General features: G+C 54.1%; 5 protein-coding genes across 5 annotated transcripts; 4 read left to right on the forward strand and 1 right to left on the reverse strand.

Moving 5' to 3' along the window:
* Positions 1-1,738: 1,738 nt before the first annotated feature.
* BDP81DRAFT_373028 (uncharacterized protein) lies at positions 1,739-3,648 on the forward strand (the record flags this gene model as incomplete). Its single annotated transcript, XM_060586669.1, has 2 exons — positions 1,739-1,995; positions 2,065-3,648. The coding sequence occupies exons 1-2, from the start codon at positions 1,960-1,962 to the stop codon at positions 3,646-3,648; spliced, it is 1,620 nt and encodes a 539-aa protein (XP_060446551.1). The 5' UTR covers positions 1,739-1,959.
* Positions 3,649-7,148: 3,500 nt separating this feature from the next.
* BDP81DRAFT_215593 (uncharacterized protein) lies at positions 7,149-8,528 on the forward strand. The gene is made up of 2 exons (XM_060582708.1): positions 7,149-7,472; positions 7,568-8,528. The coding sequence occupies exons 1-2, from the start codon at positions 7,403-7,405 to the stop codon at positions 8,311-8,313; spliced, it is 816 nt and encodes a 271-aa protein (XP_060446552.1). The 5' UTR covers positions 7,149-7,402; the 3' UTR covers positions 8,314-8,528.
* A 320-nt stretch (positions 8,529-8,848) lies between these two features.
* Positions 8,849-9,264, reverse strand: BDP81DRAFT_393616 (uncharacterized protein; the record flags this gene model as incomplete). The annotated part of the gene is made up of 2 exons (XM_060587845.1): positions 8,849-9,042; positions 9,102-9,264. The coding sequence occupies 2 exons, from the start codon at positions 9,262-9,264 to the stop codon at positions 8,849-8,851; spliced, it is 357 nt and encodes a 118-aa protein (XP_060446553.1).
* A 359-nt stretch (positions 9,265-9,623) lies between these two features.
* BDP81DRAFT_317752 (ribosomal protein L27) lies at positions 9,624-10,629 on the forward strand (the record flags this gene model as incomplete). Its single annotated transcript, XM_060584287.1, has 2 exons — positions 9,624-9,852; positions 9,959-10,629. The coding sequence occupies 2 exons, from the start codon at positions 9,624-9,626 to the stop codon at positions 10,627-10,629; spliced, it is 900 nt and encodes a 299-aa protein (XP_060446554.1).
* An 815-nt stretch (positions 10,630-11,444) lies between these two features.
* On the forward strand, positions 11,445-14,450 carry BDP81DRAFT_393618 (uncharacterized protein; the record flags this gene model as incomplete). The annotated part of the gene is made up of 5 exons (XM_060587846.1): positions 11,445-12,102; positions 12,233-12,624; positions 12,689-12,910; positions 12,963-14,097; positions 14,152-14,450. 5 exons carry the CDS (start codon positions 11,445-11,447, stop codon positions 14,448-14,450), a joined length of 2,706 nt encoding a protein of 901 aa, XP_060446555.1.
* Between the last annotated feature and the right edge of the window lie 121 nt (positions 14,451-14,571).

Below are 14,571 nucleotides of genomic sequence, written 5' to 3' on the forward strand. Positions count from 1 at the left end.
CTCCCGCAACGACAAATACTCAAATCGACGTTGAGTTGCCCGCAGAAAACCTGTTGAGACAGAAGCCGAGGTAGAGCTTACGACAGGATCCAGCCGTGGTTTAGCATGACTTGCAAGCGTTGAGATTGCTGTACTTGAAATTATACGCATTTTTAACAACACACATCCTTGAGGTAGTGGACGTGATACCGGTAGAAAGAGTTTTCCTCTCCAAGAAAGCGACTTTAGTAAACGTTTTACCGGAGAAAAGCCCAAATTTACAGTTCTCTCGAGGTTCAAGCATTTTATTGTGGGCGGAAGATCATACGCGGTTCATGGTACTGTCTGTACATACTTTTTGACCCATGTTATGTCGATGGTATTGTTCATGATATGACTGATGCCCCTATCGGCGGCCCTCCCGGAGAACTTTACTTTCAGAAGCATACAGCTCGGGCGAACGAGTACAACGAGACCGTCTGCAACCGGGTAGAAGTAAAAGAGCCTCCTTTCCTCCCCGTTCTCCTCTACGTACGATGTATCTCACGTCGCATTCCACCCGCATACGGCCCCCTTTGGACAATCATAATGCCATGGTTTGAGAGAGAAAGAACCTTATGGCATTGTATGTGATAGCTGACTCCAGATGGAATAGGACATGGCGATGAGAAAATACTCTAAGAAGGCACGGTATCAGAATCTTAAGCAATGATACTACCTAAGTCAATCTAGCATCCGAACCGACACTTCACCAAACTTGTACATCAATGAACCATGAAGCTCTCTAGATTATGAATGTTATCGGTAGTCTATGTGATTGGTCGTAATCTTACTCGCGAGTAGCTGCTGACGACAGCCGATCCTCTGAGTGTTGGATAGTTCCCGTCTTATCGTACGTCGGGAAGTCGTTAATTCCATTCTCCACGAGGGCGGCAAATGTAAGATGCACCTTCTCTCAGTACCTCTAAGATAGTGGAGTAGTAGAAGACTCTGTGTCTACCTAGGTATCAATAGTTGTAAGAATTGAGGATTTGCTAATTAGTTGATGGCTCGATGTTGACCAAGGGGGAGAGCGACGGTATGATGTCGAAACTGGGAATGGGGATAGAACTGGTAGAAATCCGCTATCTATGAAATTTGACATTCGGTCATGTATTCTGTCATGTATTCCGTCATTTCTGACGTGCAAATGCCACCTAGAGATCTCCGCTGCGTACCTTCCATTCGAGAACAGCGCCTTGAATTTGTAGCATTGGACACAGGCACTCAGATAACTTGAAGGTACCATTAGTATTACCTTAGGCGGGTTGAACATGATCCACGAACTGTAGTGCATACCGGTTCTTTAGATAGAAGAGCATCAAGTAGAACTATCCAAGCAGATCAAAGTACACAACTGACACCAAGTATGAAAAAAATGAAACGGAACGCATTTGCAGTGGATATCCCGTTGGGTGCTCTTCGCTCATGCCCGGATGTTGAAGATGAGTTTTATGGATCCTCACTGACAGCGGACAGTGCAGGGGGCTGCGGTCCGCGGAAGGTCCCTGTAATTACTTGGCTTGTCGCATGAATCCACTGAAGAGTAGCCCCTATTTCTCCACCACATAACAGAGGCGGCAGTCAGTTAAGGTTGTACATCATCGCCCACTTGGAAAATGGCGGGCCCATCACCGTGCTTCTGCACCTCCCGTCCCTTTTGACGACACAAACGGCCATTTGGCCAGTAGTCTTGGAAGTGCATCTTAGGACGCGCACGCTTTGCCAAGAAATTCGAAAGAGTCATATTGGAACGGCCTAGATCCCGTCTCAACCCTGACAACTGCTCGAAAAGAGTTGCACTGCGTGTGTGTTCTCGGGGCCGTTTATGAGAAAGCGTGGAAACAACCATCGTTGCTAGTGCGAAGCTCCTCCGTGACATCTCCGCGTGACAACGCGTGAGCCCGGTGCCCCAGTCCGGAACAAGACATCAACTCACGGATGGCTAGACGCTACCTTCTCTCGAAACAATGGAGGGTAAGCACATCCATCATCGCTATTCGACTAGCCACCCAGCTGATCTCATGCCTTTCCATCGATGATTAGGCCTACCAGGCTACTAGCAGAGCCCATACGCGGACCCGCTTCATCGTCGTGGAACAACAAGGCCCGAAATCCGGATCCTCTCACGACAAGCAACGGCAAGGAGATGGCGACCCCGAAGACTCACCCCATGGCTGGAAACCTACCTTCTGGAGGGTCGTCGAGGGCAGCGCGACAGCCTTTGGCTCCATCGCTGTCCTCGGTCTGGCAGGCTACTCCTATCACGCATACTACAAAGACCTTGTCCTGCGAAAGATGGACAATGCTTTTGGCGTAGGCTTCTCAACACCGGAGCTGACGGCTCTAGGGCGTCACGTGGCGCCTCACAAGCTCCATACCATTGATGATTTCACGGGTCTGGAGGGTGAGAATGAATGGATTCCTCGCGCGGAGCAGGAACACATCGACGGCATCATTGATGGGAGTATCCGGGGTCAATATCACTTGATCACGGGAGAAAAGGGCACCGGAAAGAGCTCTATGATTCTCAAGGCGATGCGCAGGGTCAACGGCTCGGGGATCGCCATGCTCGAAGCCCATAGCGATCTCGAAGTCTTCCGCCTTCGCCTAGGAAAGGCCCTTGACTTTGAGTTCCACGAGGACTACATCGGAAGTTTGTTCAGCTTCAAGGGACCTCGCGATTCGACGGCCATCCTTGACATCGAAAGAGCTTTCAACAAGATGGAGAAGGTGGCCCTGATGCGACAGAGACACATTCGGAAGCCGCTAGTCTTGATTATCAACCGCGTTCACGTCCTCCGAGATGACGATGACGGACGCGAGCTTCTGGAGTTGATCCAACAGCGAGCAGAGATGTGGGCGGCAAGTCGACTCGTCACGGTAGTGTTCACCAGCGACGACCATAGCACAACTGAGCACCTCAAGTGGCAAGCCACGCGAATCTCCGTGACCGACGTCCGCGATGTGCCCCGCGATCCTGCTGTCGAAGCTCTACACGAGTTCCGGCAAAAGGTCTTCAAGGAGGACGTGTCCAGCGACATCCTGAACCGAGTCTACAAGCTGGTCGGCGGACGCGTCAGATTCCTCGACCACGTCGCCAGATCAAAAGACATGCTCGCGGCCTGCCAGTTCATCTGCGACAGGGAGAAGCGCTGGCTCTTGGGCCAGTGCTGGATGTTGGGCGCCGACATGGATCCAGATGCCGAGGCTCAGCAAGACCACGCCACGACGGCATTTTTGCTGGCCAAGGCGTTGATTGAAAAGGAGAAGAATATGAAGCCAGAGGAGCTTCTGGCCGGAAAGCTCCCGGAGATGCCTCTTCACGAGGCGAGATTCCTTATGACGAGGTTCGATTTCATCCAGAAGCATGATCACTTTAACATCTTTTCGATCGATTCCAACTCCATGGTACGGGCGGACTCTGTCCCGATGCACCATGCTTTCCGGGAGATCTGCGCGCAGGAGGGCTTTGACGAGCTTCTCGAGGCCAGCTTGGAGAGACTCGATGAGCTGGAAGGTCTCCAGAGGACGAGGGAGATTGTGATGAAGGATTTGATGAACGAGGGCCAGTTCCAGGCCATGGTTCGCCAGGCCAAGGCGGGGGGGGGGGGGGGGGGGACCCCTTGACAGTCACCGTCAAGGCTGTATCACCCAAAGAGTAGGTTGAGTGACGGATCTTTATAAATATGAGGCAAGGGTCGCACAACTTGATGCTGTAAGCAAGTCTGCTTGAACGAGCATAGCCATTGGCGTTATTGAACCGCTGGAATTAGCCTTTTCGGCCCGTCTCACGAGATATCCATAGGGCTGTGTGCTTAGAATGAATCACTGCGTAGTGTATGCTATCCCTTGAAGAATCTTCCGACAGGCAATGTTCCTCACAGCCGGTTGAATTATCGTAGTTTAGTGCAACCTCTCTTCTCACGGAGTTGAACCTCGGTGACAGGAATCCGCGCGAATTCTTCTTGGGTATTCTGAGACTTGAAAGAGAAAACCGAAACAAATCGCACACAATAGAAGGACTTGTTTGTTTGTGTCCATCCAATGTTTGGTGGCCTTGTATCATTCCAGAGAAGAATCCTCCCGTCGAAACCAATGCGGTGGGCACCGGGGCAATTTGGCGGGATAAACCACGCGGGATGAGGGCCGGAAGCGGGAAAGTCAACGGCGGCCGAGACCGGGCCGTGTGTGGAAGTGGATCATTTAGGGTTTTTGTTCATCGGAGGTCAAAGCAAACATGTGTTGAGGGGGCCCGGCGTTTCGGAGAAATGAGGTGCAACGTTGACGAAGGGGATGCGAGCCTGAAGTTTGGATGTCCGGAAGGCAGTGGAACTTTCCTGCCTGCTTCGGATATGGAAATCGGCAATTGTGAGATGCAGGTTTGAACGCTCAACGCTGAAGAAGAACGGTCGGCGTGAAGTGAAATTGTTGGCTTTGAAGATGATTGGGATGAGTGCGGATAGGTAGAAACCAATGTGTACGAGGACTACGAAGAGACTAGCTGGGAACGATGCACCCCAGAGTCTGGAATGACGCTGCCATGCGACGGGAGTTTAGTGGGCCGCGCCGGGGCGTTTGATGACGGGGCGATGGACCGATGGGCTTCAGTCCAGAAGCCCATGGAGGAGCGAGCCCGAGGATACCTACACGATGATGACTTTGCGCTACCTTGGTCTGAGCTGGAGTGCATGAACTCTGGGGATCTCACTTGTGAGTTTGGGGAAATGGGATTGGTTGTGGGTGTGTTTGTGAGATGCGGCATGAGGTCACTTTATGGGATGACAGCCGCGGTTTGCTCTGAGCAGTGAGCAGAGTGAGGGGAAAGCGTTAAAAACGAGGGAAGAGAAAGCGAGCCATCGTGGAGAGTGGAAAGGTTAGTGGATGGTGATGGATGTTGACGAGGGATGATGCATGTCGGATGACGTCGTCACGATGGTGGGGAGGCTCTAGAGTCATTGGAAAGTAGGCAGAGTGTGAGGGGGTAAGCAAGACAAAAGAGTCTCTTCAGCAGCGAAGTGCGTTGGGAGGCAGGGAGATGAGGGGTCATGTCGCGAATTGACTTGGTTTTCATTAAGATGGCATGAGTCGCAGAAGAAATGATTATTGGATACGTCTTACTCGATGTCAATACGCGTCGGCATACTGACTTGTGAGCTGAAACTAGCTTCAGGGTCGTCGAGTGAGATGAGAAGGGCTGAATTGGCTAAAGTGAATTACACGACATGTGCGAGTGAGAGTAAGAGTGAGAGTGAGAGTGAGATACCAAGCAAGGTATGGATGAGATCTGGAAATAGGAACAATTTTGGGCGGTGCACGACACAGCACGAGGCAGCAGCGGGAAGCCGCTCATCGCCTCTTCCTTCCGTGTGTTTGGCACGCCGCTGCTTCGCACCTGGCTGCTTAGGCCGATCGCGATCCCATGCACAGACCATCTGCACGTCGAGCACCAACCAAACGGCGGAGGAGCGACCCAGGGGTCGGGGTCCACACCTGCCATTTTCCTTCCACATGGAGAACTCTGGAAGACTTGAACCTCAGGATACAAGGCACGAGGGAATTGGATACCTGAAGGCCACAAGAGATATCTGCCTTATCGTCTGCAAGGTTACTCGATACCTCTGGCGGCCAGAGCTCCGGCTTTTCCACCACTCGCCTTTTCCTGACGCATGGCGGCCTTTTCTTCACTGCGGCTCCCAGCCCAAACACGCCCAAGCAAGCCCAACCTCGCGACAGGCTAATGTAGTCGAAACAAGGATGAAGATACGCATAAGGTACTCCTTCAGAAGTCATGGTGGGAGGTACCTCTTGCGTCTTGGAATCACCCTGAGTCCTACTTCGTACCCTCGCAGCAAAGGTCTGATGTGTCTTACATGCCCTGCCTTGCCTGACTGTGCCTTGCCTTGGTCGCTTAGGTAGAAGACGCTGGAAGCGAACTATAGCTGCAGTGACACCCGACGTCAATGATCCATCATCACCTTCTAGGTTCTCGGAAGCGACAGACGCGGAAGACGCGGCCCTTTGGTGCGTGAGCCGGTGAGAGGCCCCCAAAAGCGACCTGAGTGAATCGACAAGGTAGGTAGGTACCTGGTGAGTGGGACGAGGGGAGGGGATAGCGACCCCGAAAAAGGTGACTGAGACCCTCCCTCACTCACCAAGGTAGGTGAGGGGAGTTCTTTTCCATTGGAAGGCCACCCCAGCCTCCCTCTCATCCCCGGATACCGCAGTTGCGCAGATACCTTACACACCACCTCACTCACACGAGCACTTTCTAGCTGCCAGGCATCTCTCGCCATCTATCTGTGTCTGTGTCTGCAGGCAAGCCATGAAGAAGCCCGAGAATGCAACCTCAGCTGGGAAGAGAGATGTAATGTTGCTGTGTAGGTATTCGAGAATAATTAGAGCCCGAGGTGACAGAGTGAACCCACCTTACCCTGCGTGCCTGCGTGCCTCCTCATGAGCTGTGGTGCATCTGCCACCTTCTCCCGAGTCCAGACTTTCTTCCATGTGCTAATGAGGGGTGGGTGTCCTGGGAGAGCTGCATCTGCCAATTGCCCATGGCCCGGTGGTATAAGACAAGATGGCAACCTTCAAAAGGCAGCTCCTCTGCCGCATCTGCTCACCTGCCCACCATACCGCTGTCATTTGCCTGACATTCCACAACTCCTGACGGCAAGAAAGTCCCTCAGTACGCCTCCATCTGTTCATCATCTTGCAGTCAGTCTCACGACTCTTGCTACCCACCTTAGTCCTGGGTTCCTTTTCTTTCCGAACCCCCCATAAGCCCAGATCGTCCCGACAACCTCTACACATTCTTCTTCGACACATCCCGACAATCTTGGTCCCAATACAACAATCTCCCTGTTTCACAAACATCACGAGCCCCCTTCCACCGTTCAACCCAAGAAAAGAAAAAAGAGCGGGAAAAAAGGAAGAGGGACGTCCCAAGTTCCTACCCAGCTCCGAAGCACAGCTCAGCCCACACCCATGGTCGGCGCACCCGCACAAGCACCCGCTGCCCGCACCCTGCAGGTCACGAACCACCACCCCTCGTCATCCTCAGGACCCCAGCTGCAAGCCTGCACACTGCACACTGCACACTGCACACGCCTGCACGCAACACCCCAAGCAGTGCAGCACCTCTGAACAAAACCATCGCCGTTCGTCACCAGATCTCCCAAAACCCCGCTATTTTACCCTCTACCCACCCACCTCACCTAATACCAACCGAGCCACACTGATCCAAACCCAACTAAAAACCAACGACCTGACCGACACATCTCACGAGACTGGGTACCACGACTTCTACCTTTGCTTCACCCAAAATCCCAGCGCTTCGCACACTACCTTAGCTTAGTCCGTCGTTGTTGCATAAACCTTCAAAATGGCCGCCATCGTCGAACGCAGCCCCCCTACGCATTCCCCTCCTGGTCCCCATCCCAAGCGACCCAGAGGTGAGTAATTCTTCTGCAAGGCGTCGGTCATCCTAGACCTCAACCGCAAGCTTTCACCGGGAAGCTCGCAATGACTGACCACCACCTATTAACAGGTATCCTCAAGAACTCGTACCAAAAGTCGCCCCCGACATCACCCGGTGAAGCCGACCTCACCGAGAAGGAGCTCACCCTCGTCAACACCCAATACAACGCTGGCCACCGCCGTTCCTCTTCTGCTGCGCGCCCCTCGGGCTCCCGCCGTCAATCCAGCCGAACCCCCTCCCAGCAGGGCGACGACGACGAGCAAGATCTCGAGTCGTCCCAGCGCCTCAAGTGGGACGAGGCCAACCTCTACCTGACCGAGCAGGAGCGCACGTCGACTATGAAGATTGACGAGCCCAAGACTCCCTATGCGAAGCACTACGACCCCACCGAGGACCCCTCGGACGACGAGGAAATGTCGGAGGACCCCAACGTTGAGAGGAAGCCTCGCACGGCTCGTGCTGGTCCTGGCGTGGAGGATGATATCCCTATCATGTCGCTTGGCGAGCCGGAAGAGGCGGTCCCGGAAAGCGAGTCGTCCAAGGAAAAGGCCCTCAAGGCCGTCCACGTCGACGAGAACGCCAGTGCTCACGGCGACAATGATGAGCTGGCCGGCCTTTCGCCCGAGGAGCGGGAGAAGCACCGTCGTTTCGAGGAGTTGCGCAAGAAGCACTACGAAATGAAGGATGTGGCCCACTTGTTGGGCCACCCCGAAGAACTGGAGGAGGAGGACGACGAGGAGCGCGCCGCCCGCGCCGGGCCGCCTCCCGTCCCTGCTCTTCCCCGGCCGAGCGAGGCAACCAACGGCCAGGCCTGAGCTTGGGCCTGAGCCTGAGCGGCGGATATCGCTGGCTGATTTCACCTTTAGCCGGCACGCCGTACCGAGGAGGACGATACGGGAGACGCATTACGAGCATTTTCACGCACTGTTGACGCTTTTTTGGAGTCGAGATGAAGATTAGCATCCGGCAACGGCGTGGCACACGAAGAAGGAGTTCTGGGTGGATATCACGGATGGGGATTTTAGCGGCGTTCCGGGGCCTTCGCGTCTGTAATCGTCGCGTTTCGCAGTCATTGCAGCAGCCTGTTTCCTGTTCACCGTCGGCAGCGTCTTTGCCGCCGTCAGAGGAGGGGAGGAGTATTTCGGCACGACTAAGTAGGCTTTTTGCTTCGGCCAGAACCTGGCACTTTCAATAGAGTCTGAATTGTCCTATCAACTCTTGTCTGTCTCATAACATCCATCATTATGGTCCATGTGAAAAGGAAACCAGAAAAAGTATCATGGAAGAATCATGATACATATGTGCGCCTCGCAATGCCTATTCGTCCTGCTACCCCTCTAACCTCGTTCCTTACAAAAGACCCGTGCGCGCCAACTCAATCTTCCTCACCGCCTCGCCTGCAGCAAAGCCGCCTCTCGAAACGCAGATCCGGTTGCCGTCTGAGAGCTCGAATTTGTCCTGGTTCGCGGGCCACGGGCAAGGGCAGTGGTGAGGAAAGTGGACGCAAGCGAGGGTGTCGGGGCAGAGGTAGTGTTCGCAGTAGGCTACGTTTGTTAGCTTTTGTGATTTTACAGGTTACAGGTATTGTGGTGAGAAATCTTACAGCCGTCGTATCGTTGCTGGTATTGTGAAGGGTCACTTGGGACGTTTTGGGGCTGCTGTTGCTGCTGCTGGCCGCCGAACATCTGGTCGAAGAAGCCAAACTGGGCCTGGGCCGAGCTGATGAGGGTCAGGAGGACCAGCGGGAGGGAGGCGAAGAAGCGCATCTCGTCGGTTTCGTGTCTTCAGGTATCAGAATGAACGTACGAGCAGATCCTCTCTGGATTTGCTCTTTGATTTTGATCGATGTAATCGCTCGAGGTGTTGGTCGTCTTGTGCAATGTCGCTGTAACCTGTGCCTGGCTGCGTCAATGCGCCTACGGATAGCTGTCCAAAAGACCACCTGCATCTTGGAACCCGCCCCCGAAATCCTTATCGCTATCGCAACCCGCTGACTCAGCCGGAAAAATACTCTCAGCCCATCTCCCTTGGTGCACGCAAAGCTTCAATTGGTGAGAACGCAATACCCAGCCAGTTGAGTTGCCAATTGACGATATATGGGCAGCTCGTCCACGAAGCACACCTCATGCGTCTATTCCAATTGCAGCGGCCCTTGATGGCCGCTGCTGCCGGTCTCTTGCGGCCGACCGTACCGATCCAATCGACGACATCGATCGCCGCTCAGCTCCTCCGCGCCGATGCCGCCAACGTCCTCGTGGCCGGACGAAGATACGCCTCCGTCAAGTCGCAGGGTGCCTACAAGCTTGCACCCAAGAGGACGATACCGAAGAAGCTGGGAGCGAAGCGCACTGGTGGTACGTTTGTTCTGTCCTTGTCATTCATCCATCTTGGGTTGGGTTCAGTGGAGAACTCCATGCCCATCACTACCGTCAAGAGCTCGATGCTAACAACTTGCTTCAGACCAGTATGTCATCCCCGGCAACATCATCTACAAGCAGCGCGGCTCCCTCTGGTGGCCCGGCGAGAACTGCATCATGGGCCGCGACCACACGATCCACGCCATGGCCACGGGCTACGTCAAATACTACCGCGATCCCGCGCGCCACCCTGACCGGAAATACATTGGCGTCGTCTTCAACAAGGACGACGTCCTCCCCTACCCGACGCACGCCGAACGCAAGCGCAAGCTCAACATGTCGGCACACACCATCGCCAAGCCCGTCGAGACGCCCGCCATCTCGGCCTCTGGCATCCCCACGCAGATTGTGCGGCCCGCGCCCCGGACGGCCAAGGGCGCGCCGACGCAGCCCGCGAGGATCCTGAAGCTGCGGGATGATTACTCGTACCGCGAGGATAACTGGCGCATCGGACGGCTGGTCAAGATGAACATTGGCGGTATGAGCCGCAAGGCCAAGCTGAGGCAGAAGAGATTCGCAAAGGAGCGGAACTTGTCGGGACAGAGGGAGGCGCAGGCCAAGTTTGCGGCGATGGAGGTGGACGAGTGGACGATTGCGGCGTCCAAGAGGCTGTCGGAGCAGAAGAATGCCGCTGTTTTGGCCAAGCAGAAGAAGCAGAAGCAGAAGGCGCAGAAGGTGGCGGCCAAGACTGCCAAGTCGCAGAAGAAGCGGTAGTTGATCAACTGCGTTTTACTTGGGGGGGGGGTTTGCTTGGGGCATGAGTGGAAAATACATGTGAGAGTAGGCGAATTGGGATGATGTGTATCATGGCTACCGAGGCGTAAATGTCATGGGGGTCATCTTGAGTGTAGAATATCTTGTACAAATCCATACTAGCATCCACGATTTTGGTGTCACTACCCATCGACCTGCCTGCTCATACAGTCTTTCTAGCATTCCCAGCCTATCAGCCAGATCTAGCTCCGAATTCTGACACGAAGATAGGTATTTAGACAGGTATTTAGACAGGTATTTAGACAGGTATTTAAGCGGCTCAGAAGTCGACACTTTGAGGTACCTTGCCTTGTTGCAAGTGGAAAGGGGCTCTTCGGGGCAGCCGTTGGCACTTGCTTTTTTTAATGACTTCCCGTCGAGGTCGCGTGTGGGGAGGCACTTGCTGGATTGTCATGTACCAAACCACCAACTTTAGGGGAGAGAGTACCTGAACCTAGCCACATGCGTTTCCAGCAGCTGGCGTTTCCCGTCGCGTCTCCTTCAACGTCCATCTTGAACCTTCAACCTTCTCTTCACTCTCTCATTGCTCTTCACGATCAAACGCCCAGACGTCTGCCGGAATCTAATTCTCATTTGCTATAATACCTGATCTTCATATATATCTTAAACTACCGTTTGCCTCCCTCAACTTGATGCGAAGCAGTTGGAAGTGATAGGACCTGGACTTGACCCCCGCAGCATCTCCAATCTGGAAGTGCGCTTGCAGCTGCATGAGTGGGCAGCAACTTCATCTCTCAAGTCAAAGGATTCGAACAATGTCATCTAACGCTCAGATCGCACAACCATCTGGGCTCTCACATTCATTCAACCACGTCACATCACCAGCCAATACGGCCTCGACAGCCCAAGCAAACAATGCCACCCGCACAGAGTCGCCTTCTTCCGCCTCCGGCAGTGGGGAACCTTCAGGCAGGAAGATGAAGCGGACTGGAGCAGCGAAACCGCTCATAAGGCCGAGTCTTTATAGAGGAATGGCACCACCTTGGGCGACTTCCTTACTAGGCGGAAAGATATTTACGGCGCCTACTTTATCGTCACCTGCTTCTGCTCCTGCTTCTGCCCCTACTCAAGCTCAGGCTGAGAGCAACACCAACACGCCAGAGCTGGAATCCGCTCAACCAAGCTCAGGTATCGAGGAATCCGACGATAGCGGTAGCACGCACTCAGGCAGCCCAGAACCAGCTCGCATTGTGAGCGACATTGCTCAGCCCGACCCCGAAGATCCACTAGCAGTCAAAGCCGAGGCGGTAGTTTCGGAGGGCGGTTCAGATTTCGACATGGCGCGCGAGAAGAAGAGTCTTGCGCAGCATGCCAAGATCCAGGCTCTGCAAGATTCGTGGGCCTCTAGCAACGCTTCTGGAGGTCAATTGAGTTCTGCTGGACAGTCGGCGAATGCAAAGGACTGGCTTGGTGGTGAGTTAACTTGCTCCTTCCAGCTCTTACCGGATTGAGCCTCACAGGCACACTCCGTTTGAGAGTCGTTCTTGACGGCGCTTCATGGAGGAACGGATTCGAAACTGCCATTGACTGACACACCTCGCAGGATCTGCATCCGAGGCATCGTCCAAGAGAAAGCACTCTCTGACCGGGAACTTGGCGGAGGGCGATGCTAAGCGGCGGGCAACGGACGTTGGTGTTCATGGCGCATCGATCATGAGATCGCCCGATGAAAAGTCAAATGCGACTGCTACAGAGCAGGATCTGCTAAACGCCCTCGAGGTCGGAAGGCCAAGTATCATGAAAAGCACCGAAGATGGCTTGTCCCTGGCGATTGCGACGGAACAACCACAAGTCTTTGAATCTTCGGACGAGGATATGGACTACGACGATCCAGCAGAGGCTGACGATGACGTGACGGATGATGACGAAGAGAAAGAGGTTGGAGACGACCTGGAGATCAACACCACGGGGACGCCATCTGCAAAAACAGCACTGGTAAGAGAAGCACTGGTAAGAGAAGCACTGTCTAGCCCACAGAATCTCACTAACAGGTGTGCAGCCAACGTCCCAAGGCTCCGACCAAGAGTTTACTTTCACGAAAAACCCGCATCCTCGCGGGTATCTGCAATGGAGGACGCCCAACGGCATCGAGTCCACATGTGGTGCCATCATCCCTACAAATTACAAGTTTCATTCTGACCCCCAAAACCCTTACATCTGTCCGGTGCGCAATTGCCGCGTCATTTTTCCAAAGTGGAATGGGCTTGGAGCACACTTCTGCGTAAGTCTTCTCTTCCGGTGATGCAAAGCCCAGTAATATTGACAGAATACAGGCAAAACATCGCAGCTCCAAGTTCAATGACAATCTCGACGGGACCCTGTCGTTCGTTGACTACTATAAGAGGGTGGGCACGAAATACGCGGCTCCCATCGTGGTCTCGCAGAATCTGCTCCGGGGCGACGAGCCTCCCTTGGCGGAGCCAGTGACTGCTGGCTATAAGCCTGTATCGGGCCCGGCCGGACCTCCGAACCCAGCTTCGTGGGGTCCGACTTCGAAGCCTGTGGATCCGGCCCCATCCCGGGCCATTCCCAAGTTAGATCTGAAGAATGACATGACGGTTATAAAGCCACCTCTTGTGGCCCCGCCTTCGAGCCAAAGCGTTGCCGCCTCAGATGGGCTGCTCACATACCTTTCCGGACACCTTTCTCCGGCGTATAAAATACCGATAGAAAGGCCGGATGTGAAGGCGCTGCTCAAGCTGCCTCGACGGCGCTTGTTACCTCAGGCTTGGAAGTTGAAATACACTGGGATCGGGCACTTGGCACCCCTCGCCACAGTTGCGCTTCTGATCTTTCTCACTGGCGATATTGCAACACCATGTTGCCACGTGTGCTACAAGCACAGTGATCCTTTTGAAAATTTTCTTCAGCCATGTGTCGTCATGTCCGCCGCGGCTCCTGGCTTCTTGAAGGAGATTGGAAACAAGGCCTGCTCCGGATGTCAGTGGCGATCCAACTTCCGCAGAGAAAGGAACAACTGCTCCTTCTTGTCCTCGGGCCAAGGAACGTCAAGCCCACAAGTGACTCCGATAGCACCACCTACACGGTCTACGGTTGCAACCCGCTCCGCGTCTGCGACAACCGCTGCCGACGCATATGCCCTGCCATATCCTCCAGCATCTCAGCCACCTCTCAAAACCTCTACTCCGGTGGCTACCTTTTCCCTGCCGCCATCGACACAGCCGGCTCCAAGCGTTCACAAAACCGATAGCCAACCACCCCTTAACCCGCCTAGAAGAACCACGAGGCACTCAGCGGCTACTACACCACTTCTTGCCGAGTCATCAACGCCCATCGAACATGCCTCTTCGCTTAGTGGCAACCCGATGCCAGCCGACACCCTGGAAATGGAAGACTGGGAAGTTGCCCCAGGCCGGATTCGTGATGAACGCAGCGAATCTGCAACGAGTACGTCTTGCATTTTCTCAGCTAACTTACAAAACGATGCTTACCATGCCCTAGATGTGGCCTTTTCCAACTCCTATCTCACGAGCAACCAAGCGGTGACTGTCTCTGAGGACATATTCTTCAACGTCATCGTCATCAAGCCCGGAGAGTCGCATGAATGGACCGCTGAATCGGAGAAAGTCCGAATCTGCTCCCTGGCCGCGGGCAAACTCAAGGTGAAACTCGAGAACACGGTGCCGTTGTTAATGGGCCCGAACGGAATGTTCAAGATAAAGCCTGGCACGGCGTGCACTGTTTGGAATCGCCTATATATCGACGCGGTGGTGCACGTCACCACTGTTTCGTCCTTTTAGAGCGGATGCTTCTTTGGGGTTGAGCGTGAATTTAAGAGGCGTTAGGAGTCACAGAGGCCCGTATACCGTGCCTAGTCTTTAGAAGACCATACGGTCGAGACATCATGCATCCCAGGCCACT

Source organism: Colletotrichum phormii, assembly GCF_030913505.1.
Source record: "Colletotrichum phormii strain CBS 102054 chromosome Unknown BDP81scaffold_8, whole genome shotgun sequence".
NCBI classification, from domain to species: domain Eukaryota; kingdom Fungi; phylum Ascomycota; class Sordariomycetes; order Glomerellales; family Glomerellaceae; genus Colletotrichum; species Colletotrichum phormii.

What these genes read in the sequence shown, in the direction of transcription:
- BDP81DRAFT_215593 (XM_060582708.1), top strand. Translation starts at nt 7,403, where the DNA reads ATGGCCGCCATCGTCGAACGCAGCCCCCCTACGCATTCCCCTCCTGGT. An exon ending in CCATCCCAAGCGACCCAGAG is followed by an intron (nt 7,473 to 7,567) that starts GTGAGTAATTCT and finishes ACCTATTAACAG; the next exon opens with GTATCCTCAAGAACTCGTAC.